At 38.7% G+C, this 21,004-nt stretch overlaps 3 protein-coding genes and 1 pseudogene across 8 annotated transcripts; 2 read left to right on the top strand and 2 right to left on the bottom strand.

Moving 5' to 3' along the window:
* The first annotated feature begins 2,785 nt into the window (after positions 1-2,785).
* LOC106319174 (protein PNS1-like) lies at positions 2,786-5,317 on the top strand. 4 transcript variants are annotated; one of them, XM_013757421.1, is made up of 5 exons: positions 2,786-3,004; positions 3,075-3,464; positions 3,547-4,458; positions 4,545-4,778; positions 4,865-5,317. In XM_013757421.1, the coding sequence occupies exons 1-5, from the start codon at positions 2,981-2,983 to the stop codon at positions 5,033-5,035; spliced, it is 1,731 nt and encodes a 576-aa protein (XP_013612875.1). In that variant the 5' UTR covers positions 2,786-2,980; the 3' UTR covers positions 5,036-5,317. The 4 variants fall into 4 exon arrangements, with proteins under 4 accessions (XP_013612875.1, XP_013612877.1, XP_013612876.1 ...); XM_013757423.1 differs by having other exon boundaries at positions 2,808-3,004; positions 3,081-3,464; positions 4,865-5,292; XM_013757422.1 differs by having other exon boundaries at positions 2,810-2,998; positions 4,865-5,292.
* Positions 5,318-5,853: 536 nt separating this feature from the next.
* LOC106315582 (N-alpha-acetyltransferase daf-31-like) lies at positions 5,854-6,847 on the bottom strand. The gene is made up of 2 exons (XM_013753347.1): positions 6,465-6,847; positions 5,854-6,331 (listed from the first exon to the last, which is right to left on the bottom strand). Exons 1-2 carry the CDS (start codon positions 6,762-6,764, stop codon positions 6,053-6,055), a joined length of 579 nt encoding a protein of 192 aa, XP_013608801.1. The 5' UTR covers positions 6,765-6,847; the 3' UTR covers positions 5,854-6,052.
* Positions 6,848-7,614: 767 nt separating this feature from the next.
* Positions 7,615-9,627, bottom strand: LOC106316372 (annotated as a pseudogene).
* A 779-nt stretch (positions 9,628-10,406) lies between these two features.
* LOC106319355 (uncharacterized protein At5g39865-like) lies at positions 10,407-12,017 on the top strand. Of its 3 annotated transcripts, none has more exons than XM_013757655.1 (2): positions 10,407-10,658; positions 10,746-12,017. In XM_013757655.1, the coding sequence occupies exon 2, from the start codon at positions 10,806-10,808 to the stop codon at positions 11,583-11,585; it is 780 nt and encodes a 259-aa protein (XP_013613109.1). In that variant the 5' UTR covers positions 10,407-10,658; positions 10,746-10,805; the 3' UTR covers positions 11,586-12,017. The 3 variants fall into 3 exon arrangements, with proteins under 3 accessions (XP_013613109.1, XP_013613110.1, XP_013613108.1); XM_013757656.1 differs by having other exon boundaries at positions 10,430-10,658; positions 10,760-12,017; XM_013757654.1 differs by having other exon boundaries at positions 10,431-10,658; positions 10,751-12,017.
* Positions 12,018-21,004: the final 8,987 nt, after the last annotated feature.

Raw genomic sequence — 21,004 nt, 5'->3', positions numbered from 1 at the left:
TTTTTTATCTAAATCATCCTAATTATTTGATATTTTACTTTAAATAACCAATATTTTATCCAAATTATCCGAACTACCCGAACTATCCGAACCCGAACCGGATCCAAATGAGAACCAAACTTTTTCCGGATATTTTCCGGTTCCTACATTTACTATCCGAACCGAACCGAACCCGAACCGAACCGAAAATAAGTCAAGTACTAAATGGATCCTTTAACCCCTATCTGAACTACCCGAAACCCGAAATAACCGAACCGAACCGAACCGATATCCGAAATGCCCAGGCCTAACTGTCACTATAGGCTTTGACAGTGGAATTAGTGTTAGAATGAAACGAGATTCCAAGGTGTGTTGTCCCTTTGAGATACCTAAACACACGCTTCAGTAGATGAAAGTCTGTCTCTGTTGGAGCATGCATCTTTTGACAAATATAATTGACAGCAAATTAAAGATCTGGTATTGTCAGAGTCAAGTACTGCAGCTTGCCTACAAGACTTCTGAAATAAGTTGGTTGCGGAAACAATGCTGATTCATCAGGAACTCTATTAAGCTGTTGAGGTAGACGAGTAGAGACTGGAGTGCAGCCAGACATGCCTGGAATCTGAAGCAAGTCCTCAGCATATTTCTCTTGGTTTAAGAATAATCCAGTCGAATGGAACTGAGCCTACAAGCCTAGAAAATAATGAAAACGTCCCAAGTCTTTCATTTTGAACTCTTTATTCATAGTTTCAAGAAGCTTGTTGACGAGAGAATTGTTGCTTCCGGTCAAAGTAATGTCATCTACATAAAGAAGAAGCAGAATGATGTCTCCATTTTTCCTGTAGATGAACAAGGAAGGATCTCTGATGCTGCAGACAAAACCAAATTTCAACAAAAAGTCACTGAACCTGTTGAACCATGCCCTTGGAGCATGTTTTAATCCATAAATAGCTTTGTTCAACTTGCAAACATAACCCAGTTTTTCCTGATTTATAAAGCCTCGAGGTTGATGCATATAAACTGTTTCAGTCAAGTCTCCGTAGAGAAAAGCATGTTTGACGTCAAGTTGTCTTATTTCCCAGTTATTCACTGTTGCAAGATGAAGAACTGCTCTGATCGTAGGCGATTTGACCACTGGACTATAAGTATCCAGGTAGTCTATTCTTTCTTCTTGATCATAACCTTTCACCACCAGACGAGATCGAAGACATTTAACCGTTCCATCAGCATTTAGCTTAACCCTGAAGATCCATCTACACCCAAGAATGTGCATATCAGGTTGATAAGGCACTAGTGTGAAGGTGTTTGTTTCATCAAAAGACACCATCTCCTCTGTCATTGCTCCATTCCAGCCAGGATGTTTAAGCGCCTCAGTCATAGTTCGCGGTTCGGTTGGAGTTGAAGTGACTGTGAAGAGAACATAGCGAGAATTTGGTTTAACCATTCCCACTTTTGATCGCGTGATCATGAGATGTTGAGATAGATTTTCTGGAACAATAGGTGAAGGTTGAGTGACTGGATCTTCTTGAACTGTCACAGGGTTACTCTGTTGATAGGACAAGCCATTACTAGAGGCTTTGTTTGCTGAGGACGACGCAGAGAATGATCTGAGCTGGTGACATTTTTCATTGTTATTGGGTCTGAAAAAGTGGAGAGATCTTCTAGGATATTGGGAACTCCAGTAGGTGGTAAAGTACCAAATTGAATAGAAGGAGGATAACCTGAAGATGTTTCTTTGTTTTGAGAGGCAGAAGACTGAGAAGAGTTATTGGTTTCACCCGTTGCAGGGGTATCTGAAGCATTGTGCTCTATAAGAGGAACTACGGCTGACGACGAGCTGTGTTGAACGGAACAAGTTTGAAGCTTTTCATTTTTATTTCTTGTTTAAAGATTCTTTTACAACTTGAGATGTCTATTTATATTGAAATCTCGAAGCCCTAGTGAATTGCCTCGCTGTCCATTAGGTCTTCATATCTTCATTGGATTCTAGCAGCTGAAATCTGTTATGTAACGTTATTGGTTGCTCTGTTCCGTACGTTGCAGGACCACCTCTTTTGTCTCTTTCTTTGTTTTCGGCTTGGCAAATTGTAGACGTTGAATGCTCACATGTTTGAAAGGGTTTCTGGTTTGGTTCTTCTATGCCCATCTTGGTGAAGCTTGTCTCAGCCTTTAACATCTCGAAGCTCATTCCACGTTCAGCTAAATCTTCCTTTTGTTCTGTTTCAGAATCAGAACATGATGTTTCTGAAACTGATTTTATCTTCTGTTTCGAAGTCATTTGTGTTATGTCTTTCTTATCTACATTCGCTGTTACAGAAATCTTGTACGAATACTTTGACCGTGATTTGCATTCGATTGCTACTTACGTGATTAGAATCGAATCTTGGTGATGGTTTTAGAAAACGACTTTGATTTAATAATGATTACTAACATACAAAACATACAATGATGTATTGATGATGTTTGGAGAATAATATATATAGCAGGAAACAACAAAGTTGTGATACGGAACTCAGTCTCCATGAAACAACAAATCGCAACCGTTAGTTTCCTATCAAACCGCAGACGTGTCGCTTCATTTTTCATTGTTGAAGCTTACACGTCAACGGCTCAACGCACAAGATAACGATCTCCTTCTCCACCATTCTTCACGTGTGTTTTTCTCTTACATCAACATGCACTGACCAACAAAAAAAAACAAACGTAGACTTATATGGAAATTGCGCCTCACGCACTGACGCACATGGCACGATCTCTGGTTGGATTCTGCTTTCGTACCATAGTTGTCATCAATAATAGATAAATAATAAACGTTACTAAATGACTACGACCAAAAAGTTGTAAAAAAAAAAAATTAAAAGAAACAGTAACTTCTTTACACCAACCACACAAATAATAATGTAATCCGATTTGTAAGAAGAAGACTTTTTGCAAAACATTCTTTTATAGAAGAGAGACGACCGCCGTCGCCGGGAAGTGACGTCACCTCAAAACCCGCCAAATGGGTGCCACAGACCCCGTAAAGGTTTCTCCTTTCCTACAAATTACTCTTCCTTTTCGATGAATAGTCTTGTTAACGATCAGTTTATTTGTAGTTAAAGGCTGTGGAAGAGAGAGAAAACAGAGGAGAAGAAAAAACAGAGAAGAAGAAGAAGAAGAAGAAGCAGAGAGGAGTAAAGGCTAATGATGAGGAAGAAGGAGGAGATAAAGACGAACTCAACCACCACAGATTCTTAGCGAACTTGAACAGATTAAACCCGACGAACCCTCTTCGGATCATTGTCAACAATGGCGGCGGCGGTAGATTCACCACTCCGCCTCCTCCTAACCCCGCGCAGCCGCTCCGATCATCCTCAAGAGCTCCTCCGCCGATACAGACTCCTCCCGTTCGCGCGCCGCCGCCGGAAGAGCCTCAGCCTCCGCCGTCTCCCTCTCCGCCTCCGCTTCAGCATCAGTCCCGTTCCCTCTTCTCACAAACCCCTCAAGTAAATCTTGCATCTCTGTCGGAAAGTTACCATTTTTAGATCGTTAGTTGAGTTAAAGTTTCCTAATTTGTTTTTGCTGCAGGAAACTTTGGCGTCGTTGAACTCGTCAAAGTACACAAACAAGTTCTTTCTCTTCCTCTTCATCCTTCACAAGATCGCGGCCATCGGTTTCGTATGCTTCCTCGTCTTCAGAGGCGTCCAGGGTCTCATCGGCTCCAACGGCAGCGTCAAACGCAAAGAGCAACGCATCCTCAGATTCCTACTTCCGCAAGTCGAAGCCGCGTCTCTCCTAAGCATCGTACTCGCGTTCTCCTGGCAAATGGCGATCCGTCTCTGGCCTGAGTTCATGATCCACTTCATCCTCTGGAGCACGTTCCTGATGTCTCTCTCCTCAGGAATCCTCTTGCTCTGTTTCCAAATGCCAGCCACCGATGGCGTTGGTGTTTCCCTCATCGCCTTCTCTATTGGAAACGGTTTATACGCTTGCTGGGTCACACGCAGGATCAAGTTCTGTACCAAGATACTGGTCAAGTCTTTAGAGCCAGTTTCAAAGTTCTCTGACTTGAACTTACCAACCTACTACATGCTAGCCGCTGGCTTCTTCTGGATGTCGCTTTGGATCTTCGGTGTCATCGGTGCGTTGAATTTTTATTTCCCGCCGCTTGTGATTATCGGTTTGGTGTTGAGCTTGGCTTGGACGACGGAAGTGATGAGGAACGTTGTTAATCTGACTGTGAGTAGAGTCATCGCTCTGTTCTATCTTAGAGGGATGCAGTCTAGTACAAGGTTTAGTTTCCAAAGAGCCTTGTCTCGTAACCTAGGGAGCGCGTGTTTGGGGTCTCTCTTTGTTCCGACGATCGAAGCGCTTAGGATCGTGGCGAGGGGGTTAAACTTGCTTAAAGGTGAAGATGAGTTCATGTTTTGCTGCGCTAATTGCTGTCTTAAACTCATGACGTTTATATTCGAGCATGGCAATGGCTGGGCCTTTGTGCAGGTATTATTATTATTATTAGTAAAATGATTTTTTCACTAAGTTTTGTTTCTGTTGTTTGAGTAAATGTTTGTGAATGTGTGTGGCAGATAGCAGCGTATGGGAAAGGGTTTGTGAGGGCGTCGCAAGACACGTGGAAACTGTTTGAGGATGTTGATATGGTTGAGGTAGTGGATGCGGACATAACAAGCTCTATATGTTTCCTCACGGGGATATGCAGTGGCTGCGTCTGTGTTATTGTGGCGGTCGCTTGGACGCACACGGTTTATAAGCCTTTTACAGCTACCATCTCCTTGCTTGCCTTCTTCATTGGATACCTCATGGTAAAATGACACTTTCTGTTTAGATTTTTATGTTTTTATTCAGTTAGTATTATTCTCATTATCATCATTGGATGTGTTTAAAACAGACGAGGATCTCAATGGCATTGCCTCACGCATGCGTGAGTTGCTACTACGCATGCTACGCTGAGAATCCAGAGAGCAGATTCTTTGACGAAACCATAAAAGATAGACAAGCTTTGATCAAAAATGGTCGTGTTGTTGTCCACACCCCTAGAGTCCGCCGTGCTCTAGCCTAGACCGGCTCTGGCTACTTGATCTTTTTTTCTCCTTCTTGCCTAATTGAATTGTATTTATAATTTGATAATTAATTTAGTAAGAGAAAGTGGTAGTGTCAATATCAGTGGGGGTGGGGAAGAAAGAATGTGGTTACAATCCAACTAAGCAAAGTTGGTTGAGCCTTTTCTATTCTTCTTCTTTGTTGTTGAAACCCTTCAATGACTTTCTGTACATATATTTATTTCCTCATTATTTGTTGGTTCCTATCTGTACATTACAACATGGGTATATTCTTTTCTCAACTTGGGAACTAGTTGATTTTTTTTTTTTTATGATTAGGACGTCATGCATCTGCGTGGTTAGTAGATCCGTTGTTGTAAACATATTGATGAATATTGTTCCTGTGAATTATTTCGATTATTGTTATTTTGCCAGCAAAGAAGCAGCCTTAAGTTGATCAAAAAAAAAAAAAAGAAGCAGCCTTAAGTCGTCTACGAAGGACCACAGCAATAGCCCATAAATGCACACTGCCGGCTATAGAATAGTACGCCAAGGCTGAAATGCTATTTGTAGAGAGATGGTGCATATGGGATTTTTTATAAATGCGTTGTCGCATGGTGTATTAATGAGGCTGTTGCAGGACATAAAAGTGGAAAGAGCCAGGCTCTATTCCTCTGCTCTGCGTGATGCAGGTCTTGATTCACAGATCAGATGGTTGCAGGAAAGCTTTGACACAGCACAAACTAGTGCTTCAATATAAAGCACATAAGAACCTTCCAGGCTTCTTGAGTTGACAAGATTTTTTTTTTTTATGTAACTAAATCTTGCAAACAGAAGATTTCAGAAACATTTGATACATAGAAAAAAAAGACTGGCTAAATATCAAGTACAACCAAAAAGAAGACCAATGGAGAAACACTCAAGCACAAGAGTGGTTTACCAAATGTATTTTGACACTCAAAATCATATGAATGGAAAACATTGAGCAGCACTACTAGAGCTAGCTAGCCAGCAAACACATACCAATATACTCAGTCTCACTTCGACGTCGTTGCTTTAGCATCTTCGGGTTGAGTTGTTTCTACTGCATCACCGGAACAACACCCACCTCCATGGTGATGATGATGATGACCGTGGCTGTGTTGATGGTTTTGCTTACCCTTAAAATACTTCCGCATGTCATAGGCATCCTCTCCATCCGCGTAATACTTCGCTTCCACATCGTGAATCTTGTAGCCTAACGTCTCCGTGTACAGATGAAACGCTGCTCGGTTACTTCTCCTCACATGCAGCGAAACATACTCTGCCTCATAAACCTACCAACAAAAAACCCTCAGACTCATTTAAACACTTCCAAGTTGTAGAGACAGAACAACTATCACTTGTCTCAATCAAAACAAATCATAACACAATCCAAGAACCATTAATAAGATTTTCAAATTGAGAAACCTGTTCCATGGCAGCCTGAGCGGCGGTCATGAGCTTAGTGGCGAGACCAAGCTTCCTATGAGTACGAAGAACAGCGAGGGAAGTGATGTGTCCGTGGCACTCGTTACTCTCCTCGTCCATCTTGGCGAGGACATAGCCGACGATGCGGCCGTTGTAGTCCTCGGCAACGTAGAGAAGCTGAGGCCAGGAGAGGATGTGGTAGAGGTAGTACTTCATCTGGTAGTTCTCGGGAAGGCACATGAGATTGCAGGCTTGCATCGCCAGAAGGTCATCAACCGTCGCTCGCCTGATGCACACCATGCCTGCTTCTCTTCTCTTGTCTCGCAAAGGGGGCTTAGGGTTTCGGTCTAATGGTTCTGGGGATTTTTAATCTGGTGATGAATTTTAATTACGGAGAAATATGAGGTCCTTTATTGAAACTTTTAGCTGATAGTTTCGGGGTGTATTTTATAATTTAGTAAAACTTCTTAGTTAGGACATGCGTCCAATTGGGCCTTGAATTGGCTGTGCAATGGTGTAGTAAAAGTTCTCGTGTGGGGTCCAAATGGTTGGATAGGAAATTAAAGTGAATAGTAAATTCCTACTTATTATTTAAAAATTACAGCATGTATAAAGAATTTAGATGCATTTGATTTCTTATCATTATTTGAATTTTAAGGAACTATACAAGAAAAACATTCCTTATCAAAATTGATATGAAACAAAAGGAACAAATATTTATTTCCATAATTTTTATTTTGTTCATATTCATTCATTTCTTACTCATTTTTATTCATATTTTAATGGTTACCAGTTAGAGCTTGGTGTTTCAAAAAAAAAAAAAGTAAAAAGTTCTCATTTAAAATTTTGTAGACACTAAGAATGACACATTTGTAGAGGTTTTAATTTTTTAAAGTATTAAAATTAATTATAAAATCAATTATCTTAAAATAATAATTTTTGGTTTTTGTCTTAGATAATCATATGAGTTCTATTAAGATTGCTCTCATATACCACACTGCACAATGCAGTAACTACCACTATACATGCGTAAATCTTTGTCATACCAAGTGCTTACAATTTTGCGTGTATTATAATATAATTATGATGCTAAATTGTAAAGATTATGGATATAAAACTCTCAAAAAGTTAGATCTTTGTGATTTGAAGAGACAAGACGAAAGATAATCAGAAGAAAATGAGATAAATATTAAAGAGTGGGGTTAGAGTTAGACTAGAATGTGAGATGAGATACATCGGATTCATCTCTTCTAACATTGGTTTTGAAATAATGGAACACTTGCTACAGAGGAAAACATCATGTGCCTCACTCCCATATTTCTCTTTGTGGCTAAGCAGAGAACCATTTGCTTTTGTTTTCAGGTGCTAAACTAGATTGATCCTTTGTGGAGTTGCTTTGGTGGTGCTCGTTGTTACTGAATCACTTGATGGGCTCTCTCTATTTCCTTCACTCCTCCTTCTAGCCTGTGCTTCTCCCGGCAACCTTCCAGAACACACAAGAATTAGCAATTATTTTAGTGCTAAGAAAATAAAAAGGGTTATCAGCTAAAATGGGGTTCCTATCTTGTTGCAACAAATGACAGGAGAAAGAGTTAAAAAAAATAATACCCCAACTGCAATGTTGTGTCTGAATTGGTCTTCTGGAGACTGTAGTTAGTGTCGTCCAAGCCAGAGTTGTTCACGGGGGAGTTCTTGGGATCTATAGCGAAGCATGTGATGTAGGATGGAACATAGTTTTGGTTGATGGACGGGAGAAAATTTCTAAGTTCTTGAACCTATTTCAAGAGATGATGATTATAAGTTGCACAAAGAAGAACATCGTTATATATATAATATATAGGGTATATGATGATTCAACAAAAAAATATAAGAATGGTTTCATTCACCTGTCTACGTAAGGTCTCGTTTTCCAGCTCTGCTCTCTGTTCCTGCAAAGTAAAGTAATTCTGGATGATCAATTTCTACGTCTCTGTGTTATACATACCTGGTTAAGAGAAATAAACTGCACACTAGCTAGTTACAACATGAACTTCTCAAAGGATATAGCAGGCACTAGGAGCAAATGCACATGAGTTTTAACACGGTTCATCAAAATCATGTGACCCAGTTGGAAGAAAAACAGGAAAAGCAAGTAGTGTTTAATACAACTCAAGAATTACCCTGATACGTGATTCTTCAATTTGTTTAGTCAACAATAGTTCCTGAAATCACACAACTTTTATCCGTCAAAATGCAAATACATTATGTGAAAGAGGAATGGGGGAAGAGTGAAACTACTAGTTTTTTTGTTTTTTACTTTTCGCTCTCTCACAGATATCAACGAGACATTTAGGCGCTGTTCAAGGTGTTGCAGCTCTTTCAAGCACAGAGCATTCAAGCCCTTACCTTGCATTTGTCTGAAAAACACACACAAGGATACAAACACAAAAAGTGGTATGTGATTAAGGAAGAGTAAAGTAACAAACAAGTGGGGATTAATTAGGTTCCATACAAATGTTTCTCTTGAAGCTTTGAGATCTCATTCTTTAAAAAGTCCACCTCTGTACAATCCTCCTCCTGGTTCTAAACAGCATACCAACAAGACAGAACACGTGAATCTAGACACAACAAACACCTTCAACATATGACACACAAGAATCTCTAACCTCTGGTTTATATTTAATCAGAGGAGCATCTGAAGAACGTTGGTAGTTCTCGTATCTCAAAAGCGTTCGCTTCATGCTGAAATCAAATGAGGACAGTCTTGAGCTCAATCAGAAATTTTTTGAAGTAAGAATGAATCCGAACAAAACATGCAACAACCAATTCCAACACTAATTAGAGCAAGAGCAACAAAGCTTAAGTCTCCCCGGAAATGGATTAAAGAAGCAGCCAATAGACATGCAAGTATGAAAAATATGTAATGGAGAAATGATGATTAATTTACCCAGTACTTGAGAACTCGAAGAGCTTGCCGGACTTGGAGAAGACGATGACGGCAACCTCAGAGTCGCAAAGAACAGAGAGCTCATGAGCCTTCTTGAGCAAACCAGCACGCCTCTTGGAGAAAGTAACTTGTCTGCTATTCGCATTCTCGATCCTCTTTATCTCTATTTTCCCACGACCCATCTTCTTCTTTCTCTTTTCCCCCTGGATGTGAATATGAAGAGAGGAAAGCCAAGGTTTTAAATCTCTCTTTCTGTCTTTCAATTCCTTTTTGGGGTACTAGCTAGTCTATAAAGGGAAGACAAAGATTGCTAAATTTAGATGGAATATTTTCTGATTCTAGAAAAGAAAAAGGATAAAGAAACTTAAAGTGTTTGGTGTGTTGCATGGGCACTGTTTTGCGTGCTCTCTCTCTCTCTTTATTTATTTAATTTACGGGGAATTTGCATGATACCTTTTTGCCACATTTGGAGGTTTTGCCAGTTCTACTGGGGACCCACGTTTCCTTTTGTTGACTAACTAAAGTTGTGTTTCTTCTCTTTTCTTCCATCTGTTTTTCAAAGATAATGGGGTCACTTACCTTTCATTTTGAAACTTGAGTGTCTATCTCGAAGCAATTCAACACTCATCCATTATGATCGATGAAATCACCAAAGAAGAAAAAGAAAGAGGGATAGAAAGACAAGACAAGACGAGACGAGACGAGACTCTTTACGTTTAAGACTCGCCTCACGTTTCTTCCCTCTCTCTCCCTTACAAAACCTTTTTGAGTTTTTTCTAGCTTGTTACAGTAGTAACCCAAAGAGTAAAGGCCATATTTTAGGCCCAACTAAGGCCCATTTAAATTAAAAAAATTAGCTCAGTTAGCTTTTCTGATAAGGTTTCTCCCACAATTTTAATACACCAACCGCGTTTTACGAATAAACGACATTTTCCTCGCAATTTCATTTTATTGTATTTTAGTCCACTTCTTCTGGGTGCATCAAATTAAAAAAAAAAAAAAAAAAAAGCCTTTAAAAAGGCATAACGATAATTCTGAAAAAACATTTATAATTTGACAGGAAAACAACAAAGAAAGAAAACAAAATAATTATTTGCTTTACAACAAATCCAAAAAAAAGCTAATTGGGAGCTCTCCTCATCCACATTTTCTTCTCCGCAAGAAATCAAGGGAAAACCCAGAATCATCATCATCATCATCATCGTCGTTCCCGATTGTCATATAATCAGAGCAGCTGATTCTTCCTTGTGTGTGGGGTCAATCAATCGGTGAGTTTTATTATCTCAATTCTCCCTTTAGATCCCCGTCTCTTTGTTTGAATTGTTGATCCTAGGGTTTTGAATTTCGCTGACTAGTCTAGGTTTCGCAGCCGCCGCCGAAAAAGGTGTGTTTCGTGATTGTGTGTAGCTAGCTCGATGGCAGATAAGACGAAATCGTCCTCCTCCTTCTTCAACAGGTCGCTTACAATCCACGGCCACAGAACAACGGATTCAACCCCCAAATCACACAGCCTCAATCCTTCTCTCAACCGAACCACCTCCATAACCAAATTCTACAACCCCGTCGAAACCTCTCTCAAAGGAAAAGTCAAGAACCTCTGCAGACTATTCGAAGGCTCCAAATCCTCCGCCAAACCAACCGATCCTCCTCAGAAGCATAAATCAAACAAATCGGTTCTATCCGAATCGCGGTTATCCCCGTTTCTGAGCTTAAACAACTCCGTGATCCGTCTCCCCGGGACGGAGGACAGGATCGTGGTGTATTTCACCAGCTTGAGAGGGATCAGGCGGACGTACGAGGATTGCTACTCCGTGAGGATGATCTTCAGAGGGTTTAGGGTTTGGATCGACGAGCGCGACGTTTCGATGGACTCTGCTTACAAGAAGGAGCTTCAGATCGCGATGGGGGAGAAGAGTAGCGTGTCGCTGCCTCAGGTTTTTATAATGGGGAAGCATGTTGGTGGTGCTGACGTGGTCAAGAGCTTGTTCGAGATTGGTGAGCTAGCGAAGATCCTCAAGCTGTTTCCCGTGAGGGAGCCGGGGTTTGTGTGTCGTTGTTGTGGGGACGCTAGGTTCATTCCGTGTTCGAATTGTAGTGGGAGTAAGAAACTGTATGATGAGGATGAAGATAGGCACAAGAGGTGTCCCGAGTGTAATGAGAATGGGTTGATACGGTGTCCTGATTGCTCCTCTTGAGAGAGATAAATCAAGAAGAGATAGGTATTTGGTTTCTCTATTGTTTTCTAGAACAAAGTGATTGATGATGCTGCTACAAGTATCCCAAACTCTCTTTTGGATCAGCAGCAATATCTCACTTTCGGCTTTTTTAAAGGTTTGTTGTGATCATCGGTATCATTGGGAATGCTGATGATTGGTTGTTGATTTAGATAATGTGTGTTTGGTACTAAAGACTAATGTAATTTATGTCGAAATGTCTGAAACGGGTAGTAAGCATTTTGGCTCTTGTGTGTCAATGTTGTGAAGAGTTGTCATGCCTATGTATTTGATTGTAAATACACTTAGTGTGTTTATTGGGTATTGTGTATTCTTACGACCGTGGCTTTCTTCTGTATGATTTCGTCTTTGTATGGCAACTTGGTAAATATGTATTCTACCAACATAATTATTCCTCGACCTCGATCAACAACAGCTCTCAGACCAAACATCACTTTATCTTGGTGGTTAGGTTGATTGTTCGTGGTTTTTGTTTTAGTTTATGGTTTTTACTTTTGTAGAAGCCATTTTTCATCCAATCAAGTTTTTGGTTTTAGTTTTTGTTTTTATAAAAACCATTTGAGTTGCCAATCAAGATTTTCAATAAATAGATTCTCTAAAATTTAGGGAAACTAGTTTTTGAAAAGTTTAACCAATTTATGAAGAAAAACCAAAAACCAACTTTTGTGAGCTTTTATGAAGAAAAACGAATTTTGATTTTTTTTTGGTAGAAATTACTACATTATAATTAATTAATAATTAATAAATAATACTTTCACAAAAATTAAAATTATCATAAAATATTTTGTACATTAGATATCATTTAAACAATAATGTGAAATATTTTAATTTGTGTTTCACATCTGTAAATAAATGTATATATTTTATAAATAATATTATTTAATTTAAAACTTAGTTATTAGTTTCTATAAATAAAAAAATTGAATAATTTTAATAATTATTAGTCACATTAAAAATAACAAAAAATGATAAAAACATAATATGTTTTATTAATAAAATATATTGTATAATCCTGAATTATAAAAATTGTCATTCAACTTAAGAAAATATAAATAATTTATATAAGAAAATTTATAATTAGTTTCAAAATTTTATGTATTTTTACTTTTGTATCATTTATAATATTTATATAAGAAAAACTATTTCTATTCAAGTTTTAAAAATTAAAAAAAAACTGTATAAGAGAAATTTCTAAGTAGTTTCAAAATTTAATATTTTTATTTTTGTGTAATTTTATATATATATTATGATTTATATTTTACTATAATATATTTTTTATAAAAATATAATAATTAAAATATGTTATTGTATTTTATTTTAAAATAATAATCATCTAAAGCTGAAAACCAAAAACCAAAATCTAAAAACCAAAAGCTAAAATCTAAAAACCAAAAGCTAAAATCTAAAAACCAAAAACTAAAACTACTGAAACAATCATCACCTGAAATGTAACATATCATAAGACTATTGTATGTCATTGTCATTATTCAAAACTTGTTACCGCACACAACTTCAGAAAACAGTCATATTTCATTTTGAGATTGATAAAGCTTCTTTGAAAAAAATGGTCATGTGCTGCATAATCCGTTTTAAATCTCTTTTATAATATAAGTAGGTTTGGTTAAAAGCACGAAGATTAAAAAAATTATTATGTTTTAAAAAGTATCATATAATAAATAGATTAGATATAGAGAAATACTCTAGTTTATCACTAAAAAAGTTTTGGTCACAAAAATAGACCACAAGGAGGAAAATAAACAAAATGTTTCATTAAAGAGGTAAATATACATTTATACTCCTAGGGTTAACTAATCCAAACCTTAGAGTTTAGAATTAAGTGGTCGGGATTTGGGATTGAGGTTTAAAATTTTATAAAATAAAAAATAAATATTAAAAATTTGAAAATAAAAATTTTAAAAATAGTTTCAAAAAGTATTTTCGAATTACAAAAAGAAAATTTGAAAAAAAAAATTCAAAAAAAAAAATTAAAAAAAAATTCGAATTTGAAAACATATAATCTAAAACTATAAAAAAAAAAATTATCTAGGGCATTAGTGTTATTTTACCTATTAAATGAAACATTTTGATAATTTTCCTCCTTGTGGTATATTTTTGTGACCAAAACTTGAAAATAGTTTATTTAGGAGAATTATAAATATAACTTAACCAATAAAAAATAAATCTATTTAATTTGATTAGTCATACTATATCTAATAAATGTAAAAATTATCTGAAATACGAAAACTACTTAGATTTCGAAACAAACAAATAACGGAGGGAGTAATTAATAAGTGAATAGTTAATCAGTGGTCATATCTCAATTGGAAATGATTTTTGTCATTATGTCAAAGGTTCTTCGTTCGAGTGACTGTTTGGACGAAACTAATATTATTTATTGTGGTTTTGAGTTTGCGAAGATTATGAGTTTCTGCCTTGAATCTCTTGATATTTAAAAAAAAAAATGTTTTGAATGACCTATATTCCCAGCAAGATTTGTTTTCCCCGAAAAGAATCTATTTCAGCACTTAAGAGCATGATTATCGGGGTTTGTTAAATGAATTTCTTAAATAAATTTTGATTAAAAAAAAGAAAATTATTTTTTTTATCGAGGAAACGTCGCTTAATTAAGAGAAGTAACAAACGTCGCTTATGGAGCACGCGTCATACATGGAAGTCTCCTCCTCTCTCTTGTCTCTATCTCTCTCCTTCGTGAAGTCTACAATTTCTTCCCGGCGCCAAAGAGATTGAGCTTCTACACGACGACCTCGAAGCTTATCAGCCGCGCTCGTCTCGAATCTCCAGGACGAGCCTCCGTCTACTTCTGACTCCTGTCGATATTACGGCCAAGGAGGAAGTAGAGGAGATCGATGTTACAAACGGCGATGGGATTGATTCGATTGGACTCGTCTCTCTCGTTGAGGCTTTGGTTAACGAAGGGCTCTACAACGTCCACGTCTGTGCTCCTCAGACCTTCGGAGAATATGAGCAACGTCACCGCAGACCTCCCTTTCACCGCCGTCGCACTCCCCGGTTCTACAGCGAACGAGAGTTCGCTTCCGACTGATCGTCCCGTCCGCGTCTACGCCGATGGGATCTACGATCTTTTCCACTTTGGTCACGCCTGATCTCTCGAACAGGCCAAGAAATCGTTAGTAACCTCTTTATCTCCACTAGATAGCTTCTGACTAATTCTGCATATCCCTGATTCGATTTTGTTTTTGTTTTTGTTTTGACGATTGATCTGTGATCTCGATGATAATTTGATCTGTTTTGATTAATATTACTGCCAAATTTTGTGATGCGCAAAGCATTGTGGTGTGTGATTTTGATAGGTCAGAGCTTCGTTTGTTGAGATTTTGCAATAGCTCTGATGTGCTTCTATATTTGATTTTGTAATTTTGAGAAATATTTTTTGTGTTCTTTATGGTTTTGCCGTTGCTTTAGGTTTCCAAACACTTACCTTCTTGTGGGATGTTGCAACGGTGAAACAACACATAAGTACAAGGGAAGGACTGTGATGACTGCTGAAGAACGATATGAATCACTTCGGCATTGCAAGTAATGGCCTTTTCCTATCTTGTGTTGTTATAGTATAAGCAATGGATGACCATAAATACAGCGTTTGTGTTGATCATGTCAAAGTCATGTTGATGATGATCGATGGTTGATGATGATCAAAGTCATGCCATTAGTTTTTCTTCCTTCCCAAGTTCAACTTCTAAAGTTTTCTTTTTTTAAGAGCTAATATTTAAGAAACTTGCAATGGAGGATAAAAAATTAAGCGTCTCTTAAGTAAAGTTCTTAACGCATATTTATTACTAAACAATTGATTAAGAGACCCTAATGGTTTCTAGGGATAATGGTGCTCTAAGATGGTCCATGGCGTCTCGGCTGATTACAATGAGGTTGAAACCAATCAGATAAATATGGTATATTTGAAGAAAACCTAACTATTGTCTCTTGTTAAACCCAAAAACAGATCTTTTTTTTTTGACAGCAAACAAAACATTTAATCAATATGGTAACTCCGCATCCATGTGAACGACGAAAGACGGTTGTTTCCTAGCACTACGTGCTAACGTGCTAAGCTATCCGCCCGTAGGTTCTCCGTCCGTGGTACATGAACGATGTCTGAGTTGAGGAAACTTCTTTTTAAAAGCTTAATGTCTTCCAGATAACTTTCAAATGCTGGTTATTCTTCTGGTTCCGAAACCATCTTTACCAATTGAGAACAATCTGTTGCAAACTTCACCTCTTACATTCTTCATACATTCTATTGCCCAAATTAAAGCCTCACCTCCGAATGATCCGGAGACAAACCAAAAAAAAAAAAAAACAGATCCTTATAATGTTAAATATATTCCACTCTTAAAAAATCCAATCGTAAAGGTGAGGTGGGGCAAGCCCATGTATAACATCAACCTCAAACAAGAAAGAGTTCAAGGTTTCGAATAGGCCAACTTCTTCGCACCCAATGACTCAAATATATATATGATTTCATCAAAGATGTAGAAATATACTAGTTTGTAATCATCAGATTCTTTGCCTCATATTTTTTTCTCTTTTGGCACGAGGAAACCCTTTTTACGTTTCAATTCTTCTTCTTAAATTTTTTTTATTTATTTTGTAGTTAAGTCACAGTTGACGGTTACAGATTGTTTTTCACGCAATGCTCTCGACTTTAGTCAAAAAGTTTACTTGAACAGTTGAACTACTGGGGTATCTTATCTTCATAACTCACGCACCCTCTTCCCGTTTAATGCCCACATTATTTTATTATTAATAGATCATACTACTAAGGGAGAATTGCCAAGTGTGACTCAAAACTTGGAGTCAAACTCAAAACAATACCCCAACTTGGGTCAAAGGCAAAAGTAACCTAAAAGGCTATTGAAATTACAACTATCCCCTTGTGACCAAACAAAAAAACGGAATTCTTTTTACGTTTCTACCCCTTGCAAGTCGTCTGTTTAGACGACTTGAAAATAAGTTGTCCAGACGACTTAACTTAAAGTCGTCTGGACAGTTAGTCTTAAACATAATTTAAAAATTTTGTAAAAAATATTTTGATAAGTGAAAAATGGGAATTATGTAATTAACATATGTCTTAGGAGGTATAAATTAAGATATAACAAATTTCAATTGTTTTCAGCATAGATGAGTGAAAGTAGTGAGTCATGATATTCTTAAGTTTATGTTTCATCAACATATGTTGTAGTATTGTATGTGTTCTTAGGGTTAGATGTTGGAAAGCATTAAAACCGTTTTTGAAAATTTTTAAAATTACTTATGCGTGTTCATTTCTGTGTATAGTAAACACTATTTAAGTATAATTAGATTTTATAACGTGGTTAGTTAGTTAATCTAGTCATTTTAGTTTAGGGGTTCATTTTAGGGTCTAGGACGACTTAATATTTTGTCGTCTGAAAACAGACGACTAAATATTAAGTCGTCTGTTGTACATTATCAGCCAGAATAAGTCGTCTAAACCGGACCAAACCTTAAAGTTTACCAATGTAATTTTAAAGCTAACCGGATTATTTACCCAATATATAAGGTGATTTTTATTTTTTTTGTTTCATTTTTCGCGAAATTCAGAAACCCTAACAGTTCTCCCTCTCAAAGGCGATTTCGAATTCCCACGATTTCCGAACAAACCATCGTTCTCAACATCGGCTATCTATCTCACTTCATTCTCACCGTTGTCGCCGCAGCTTCTTCTAACCCTAGCCGCGCCGATTCCTCTAAACCCTAGCGCCGCCGATTCCACTATTTCCGAACAAACCGTCGCCCTCGCCACCGTGGTCACCAACGTTCTAAACACTAGCGCCGCCGCTTCTTCTAAACCCTAGCGCCGCCGCTTCTTCTCTGTAAACCTTAGCGCCGTTTCTCTGTAAACCCTAACGCCGCTAAGTCATCAATCTCGAGGAAAAGATGAACATAAAACGTTGTCTCTATCAATTTACTCATTCTCACCGTTTCACGTTTATTTTTTCAGATCTATAACCGCAATGACGAGTACTCCAACTCCTTCTGCGACTGGAAGACTTGTAAGTAATTTAAGTCGTCTACTAAGTCGTCTGGACTTATATTGTTGTCTTTGATTATTTTGCAGACAAAAAGGATGGATATTCCAGAACTCCCCCGTAGGTTATACACATCAGGGGAAGAACCAGAAGCCCACAATAGCATTTCGTATCATACGGATAACAGCAAGTTGCATACTGCTCTTAGGAAAGCTCTTACTGATGACGAATTTGAAGAGCTCAAGGAGTCGAGTTTGGGAGTTTTCATCAAGTTCAAGGAGCAGGGATTTGGTTGGGCTTCAAGGCTGGTTCACTACATGCTCAGTTTCAAGCTGGACATTAAGAAGAAGTATGAGATGTGGTCTCTCGTTGGTCCAGAACCTTTGAGGTTTTCACTGTTAGAGTTTGAAAACCTCACTGGTCTAAACTGCGAGTACATCGAGGACCTTGAGACACCAAAATGTGACGTTACCCCAGAGATGGTTTCTTTCTGGGGGATGCTGGGAGTTCATCTGGAAGCTGGGCCAACTACTGATCAGATAATAGCAGCACTGAAGAGATGCGGGGATTGGTCCAGGGAAGATCGCAAGCGGCTCGCGTACCTCTCCATCTTCACTGGATTCATTGAAGGGAGAAAGTTTTCAACCGCTACACGATCTACTCTGGCAAGGCTAGTGATGGATTTAGAACGGTTTGAGAATTATCCATGGGGGAGAGTCGCGTTTAAGGTGCTGATGGACTCTTTGTGGAACAAAGAAATTGCTGGCTGTTACACCGTGGATGGGTTTATACAAGTTCTTCAGGTCTAGACGTACACAGCTATGCCGGAATTGGGTGCTAGTATTGGTGGTCCCAGAGCAGACAGTCCGTCTCCACCGATACTGGCTTACGAGGGCAGCAGAGGCCGCAGATCAATGAAAGCTGCTATCTTGAGTCAGGTATTTACTTCAATCCAAAAGACTGCGCAGACGACTTATTATAAGTCGTCTGGAAAGTCTTCCATCTGGACGACTTATTAGACGACTTATAATAAGGCGTCTGGAAAGTCTTCCCAGCTGGACGACTTATCGGACGACTTAATTAAGTCGTCTGGAAAGTCTTCCATCTGGACGACTTATTAGACGACTTATAATAAGGCGTCTGGAAAGTCTTCCCAGCTGGACGACTTATCGGACGACTTAATTAAGTCGTCTGGAAAGTCTTCCATCTGGACGACTTATTAGACGACTTATAATAAGGCGTCTGGAAAGTCTTCCCAGCTGGACGACTTATCGGACGACTTAATTAAGTCGTCTGGAAAGTCTTCCATCTGGACGACTTATTAGACGACTTATAATAAGGCGTCTGGAAAGTCTTCCCAGCTGGACGACTTATCGGACGACTTAATTAAGTCGTCTGGAAAGTCTTCCATCTGGACGACTTATTAGACGACTTATAATAAGGCGTCTGGAAAGTCTTCCCAGCTGGACGACTTATCGGACGACTTAATTAAGTCGTCTGGAAAGTCTTCCATCTGGACGACTTATTAGACGACTTATAATAAGGCGTCTGGAAAGTCTTCCCAGCTGGACGACTTATCGGACGACTTAATTAAGTCGTCTGGAAAGTCTTCCATCTGGACGACTTATTAGACGACTTATAATAAGGCGTCTGGAAAGTCTTCCCAGCTGGACGACTTATCGGACGACTTAATTAAGTCGTCTGGAAAGTCTTCCATCTGGACGACTTATTAGACGACTTATAATAAGGCGTCTGGAAAGTCTTCCCAGCTGGACGACTTATCGGACGACTTAATTAAGTCGTCTGGAAAGTCTTCCATCTGGACGACTTATTAGACGACTTATAATAAGGCGTCTGGAAAGTCTTCCCAGCTGGACGACTTATCGGACGACTTAATTAAGTCGTCTGGAAAGTCTTCCATCTGGACGACTTATTAGACGACTTATAATAAGGCGTCTGGAAAGTCTTCCCAGCTGGACGACTTATCGGACGACTTAATTAAGTCGTCTGGAAAGTCTTCCATCTGGACGACTTATTAGACGACTTATAATAAGGCGTCTGGAAAGTCTTCCCAGCTGGACGACTTATCGGACGACTTAATTAAGTCGTCTGGAAAGTCTTCCATCTGGACGACTTATTAGACGACTTATAATAAGGCGTCTGGAAAGTCTTCCCAGCTGGACGACTTATCGGACGACTTAATTAAGTCGTCTGGAAAGTCTTCCATCTGGACGACTTATTAGACGACTTATAATAAGGCGTCTGGAAAGTCTTCCCAGCTGGACGACTTATCGGACGACTTAATTAAGTCGTCTGGAAAGTCTTCCATCTGGACGACTTATTAGACGACTTATAATAAGGCGTCTGGAAAGTCTTCCCAGCTGGACGACTTATCGGACGACTTAATTAAGTCGTCTGGAAAGTCTTCCATCTGGACGACTTATTAGACGACTTATAATAAGGCGTCTGGAAAGTCTTCCCAGCTGGACGACTTATCGGACGACTTAATTAAGTCGTCTGGAAAGTCTTCCATCTGGACGACTTATTAGACGACTTATAATAAGGCGTCTGGAAAGTCTTCCCAGCTGGACGACTTATCGGACGACTTAATTAAGTCGTCTGGAAAGTCTTCCATCTGGACGACTTATTAGACGACTTATAATAAGGCGTCTGGAAAGTCTTCCCAGCTGGACGACTTATCGGACGACTTAATTAAGTCGTCTGGAAAGTCTTCCATCTGGACGACTTATTAGACGACTTATAATAAGGCGTCTGGAAAGTCTTCCCAGCTGGACGACTTATCGGACGACTTAATTAAGTCGTCTGGAAAGTCTTCCATCTGGACGACTTATTAGACGACTTATAATAAGGCGTCTGGAAAGTCTTCCCAGCTGGACGACTTATCGGACGACTTAATTAAGTCGTCTGGAAAGTCTTCCATCTGGACGACTTATTAGACGACTTATAATAAGGCGTCTGGAAAGTCTTCCCAGCTGGACGACTTATCGGACGACTTAATTAAGTCGTCTGGAAAGTCTTCCATCTGGACGACTTATTAGACGACTTATAATAAGGCGTCTGGAAAGTCTTCCCAGCTGGACGACTTATCGGACGACTTAATTAAGTCGTCTGGAAAGTCTTCCATCTGGACGACTTATTAGACGACTTATAATAAGGCGTCTGGAAAGTCTTCCCAGCTGGACGACTTATCGGACGACTTAATTAAGTCGTCTGGAAAGTCTTCCATCTGGACGACTTATTAGACGACTTATAATAAGGCGTCTGGAAAGTCTTCCCAGCTGGACGACTTATCGGACGACTTAATTAAGTCGTCTGGAAAGTCTTCCATCTGGA

Source organism: Brassica oleracea, chromosome C9 (genome assembly GCF_000695525.1).
Source record: "Brassica oleracea var. oleracea cultivar TO1000 chromosome C9, BOL, whole genome shotgun sequence".
In the NCBI taxonomy this organism is placed as follows: domain Eukaryota; kingdom Viridiplantae; phylum Streptophyta; class Magnoliopsida; order Brassicales; family Brassicaceae; genus Brassica; species Brassica oleracea.
The sequence above is the reverse complement of the archived record's forward strand: the minus strand, read 5'-3'. Positions and strand labels throughout refer to the sequence as shown.

Bases quoted from the DNA above. Each gene is read 5' to 3' on its own strand.
- LOC106315582 (XM_013753347.1), bottom strand. From the start codon at position 6,764: ATGGTGTGCATCAGGCGAGCGACGGTTGATGACCTTCTGGCGATGCAA. The intron at 6,332-6,464 runs GTTTCTCAATTT...TTTTGTTGGTAG, and splicing joins CTCAGGCTGCCATGGAACAG to GTTTATGAGGCAGAGTATGT.
- LOC106319174 (XM_013757421.1), top strand. From the start codon at position 2,981: ATGGGTGCCACAGACCCCGTAAAG. The intron at 3,465-3,546 runs GTAAATCTTGCA...TTTTTGCTGCAG, and splicing joins TCTTCTCACAAACCCCTCAA to GAAACTTTGGCGTCGTTGAA. The intron at 4,779-4,864 runs GTAAAATGACAC...TGTTTAAAACAG, and splicing joins TCTTCATTGGATACCTCATG to ACGAGGATCTCAATGGCATT.
- LOC106319355 (XM_013757655.1), top strand. From the start codon at position 10,806: ATGGCAGATAAGACGAAATCGTCCTCCTCCTTCTTCAACAGGTCGCTT.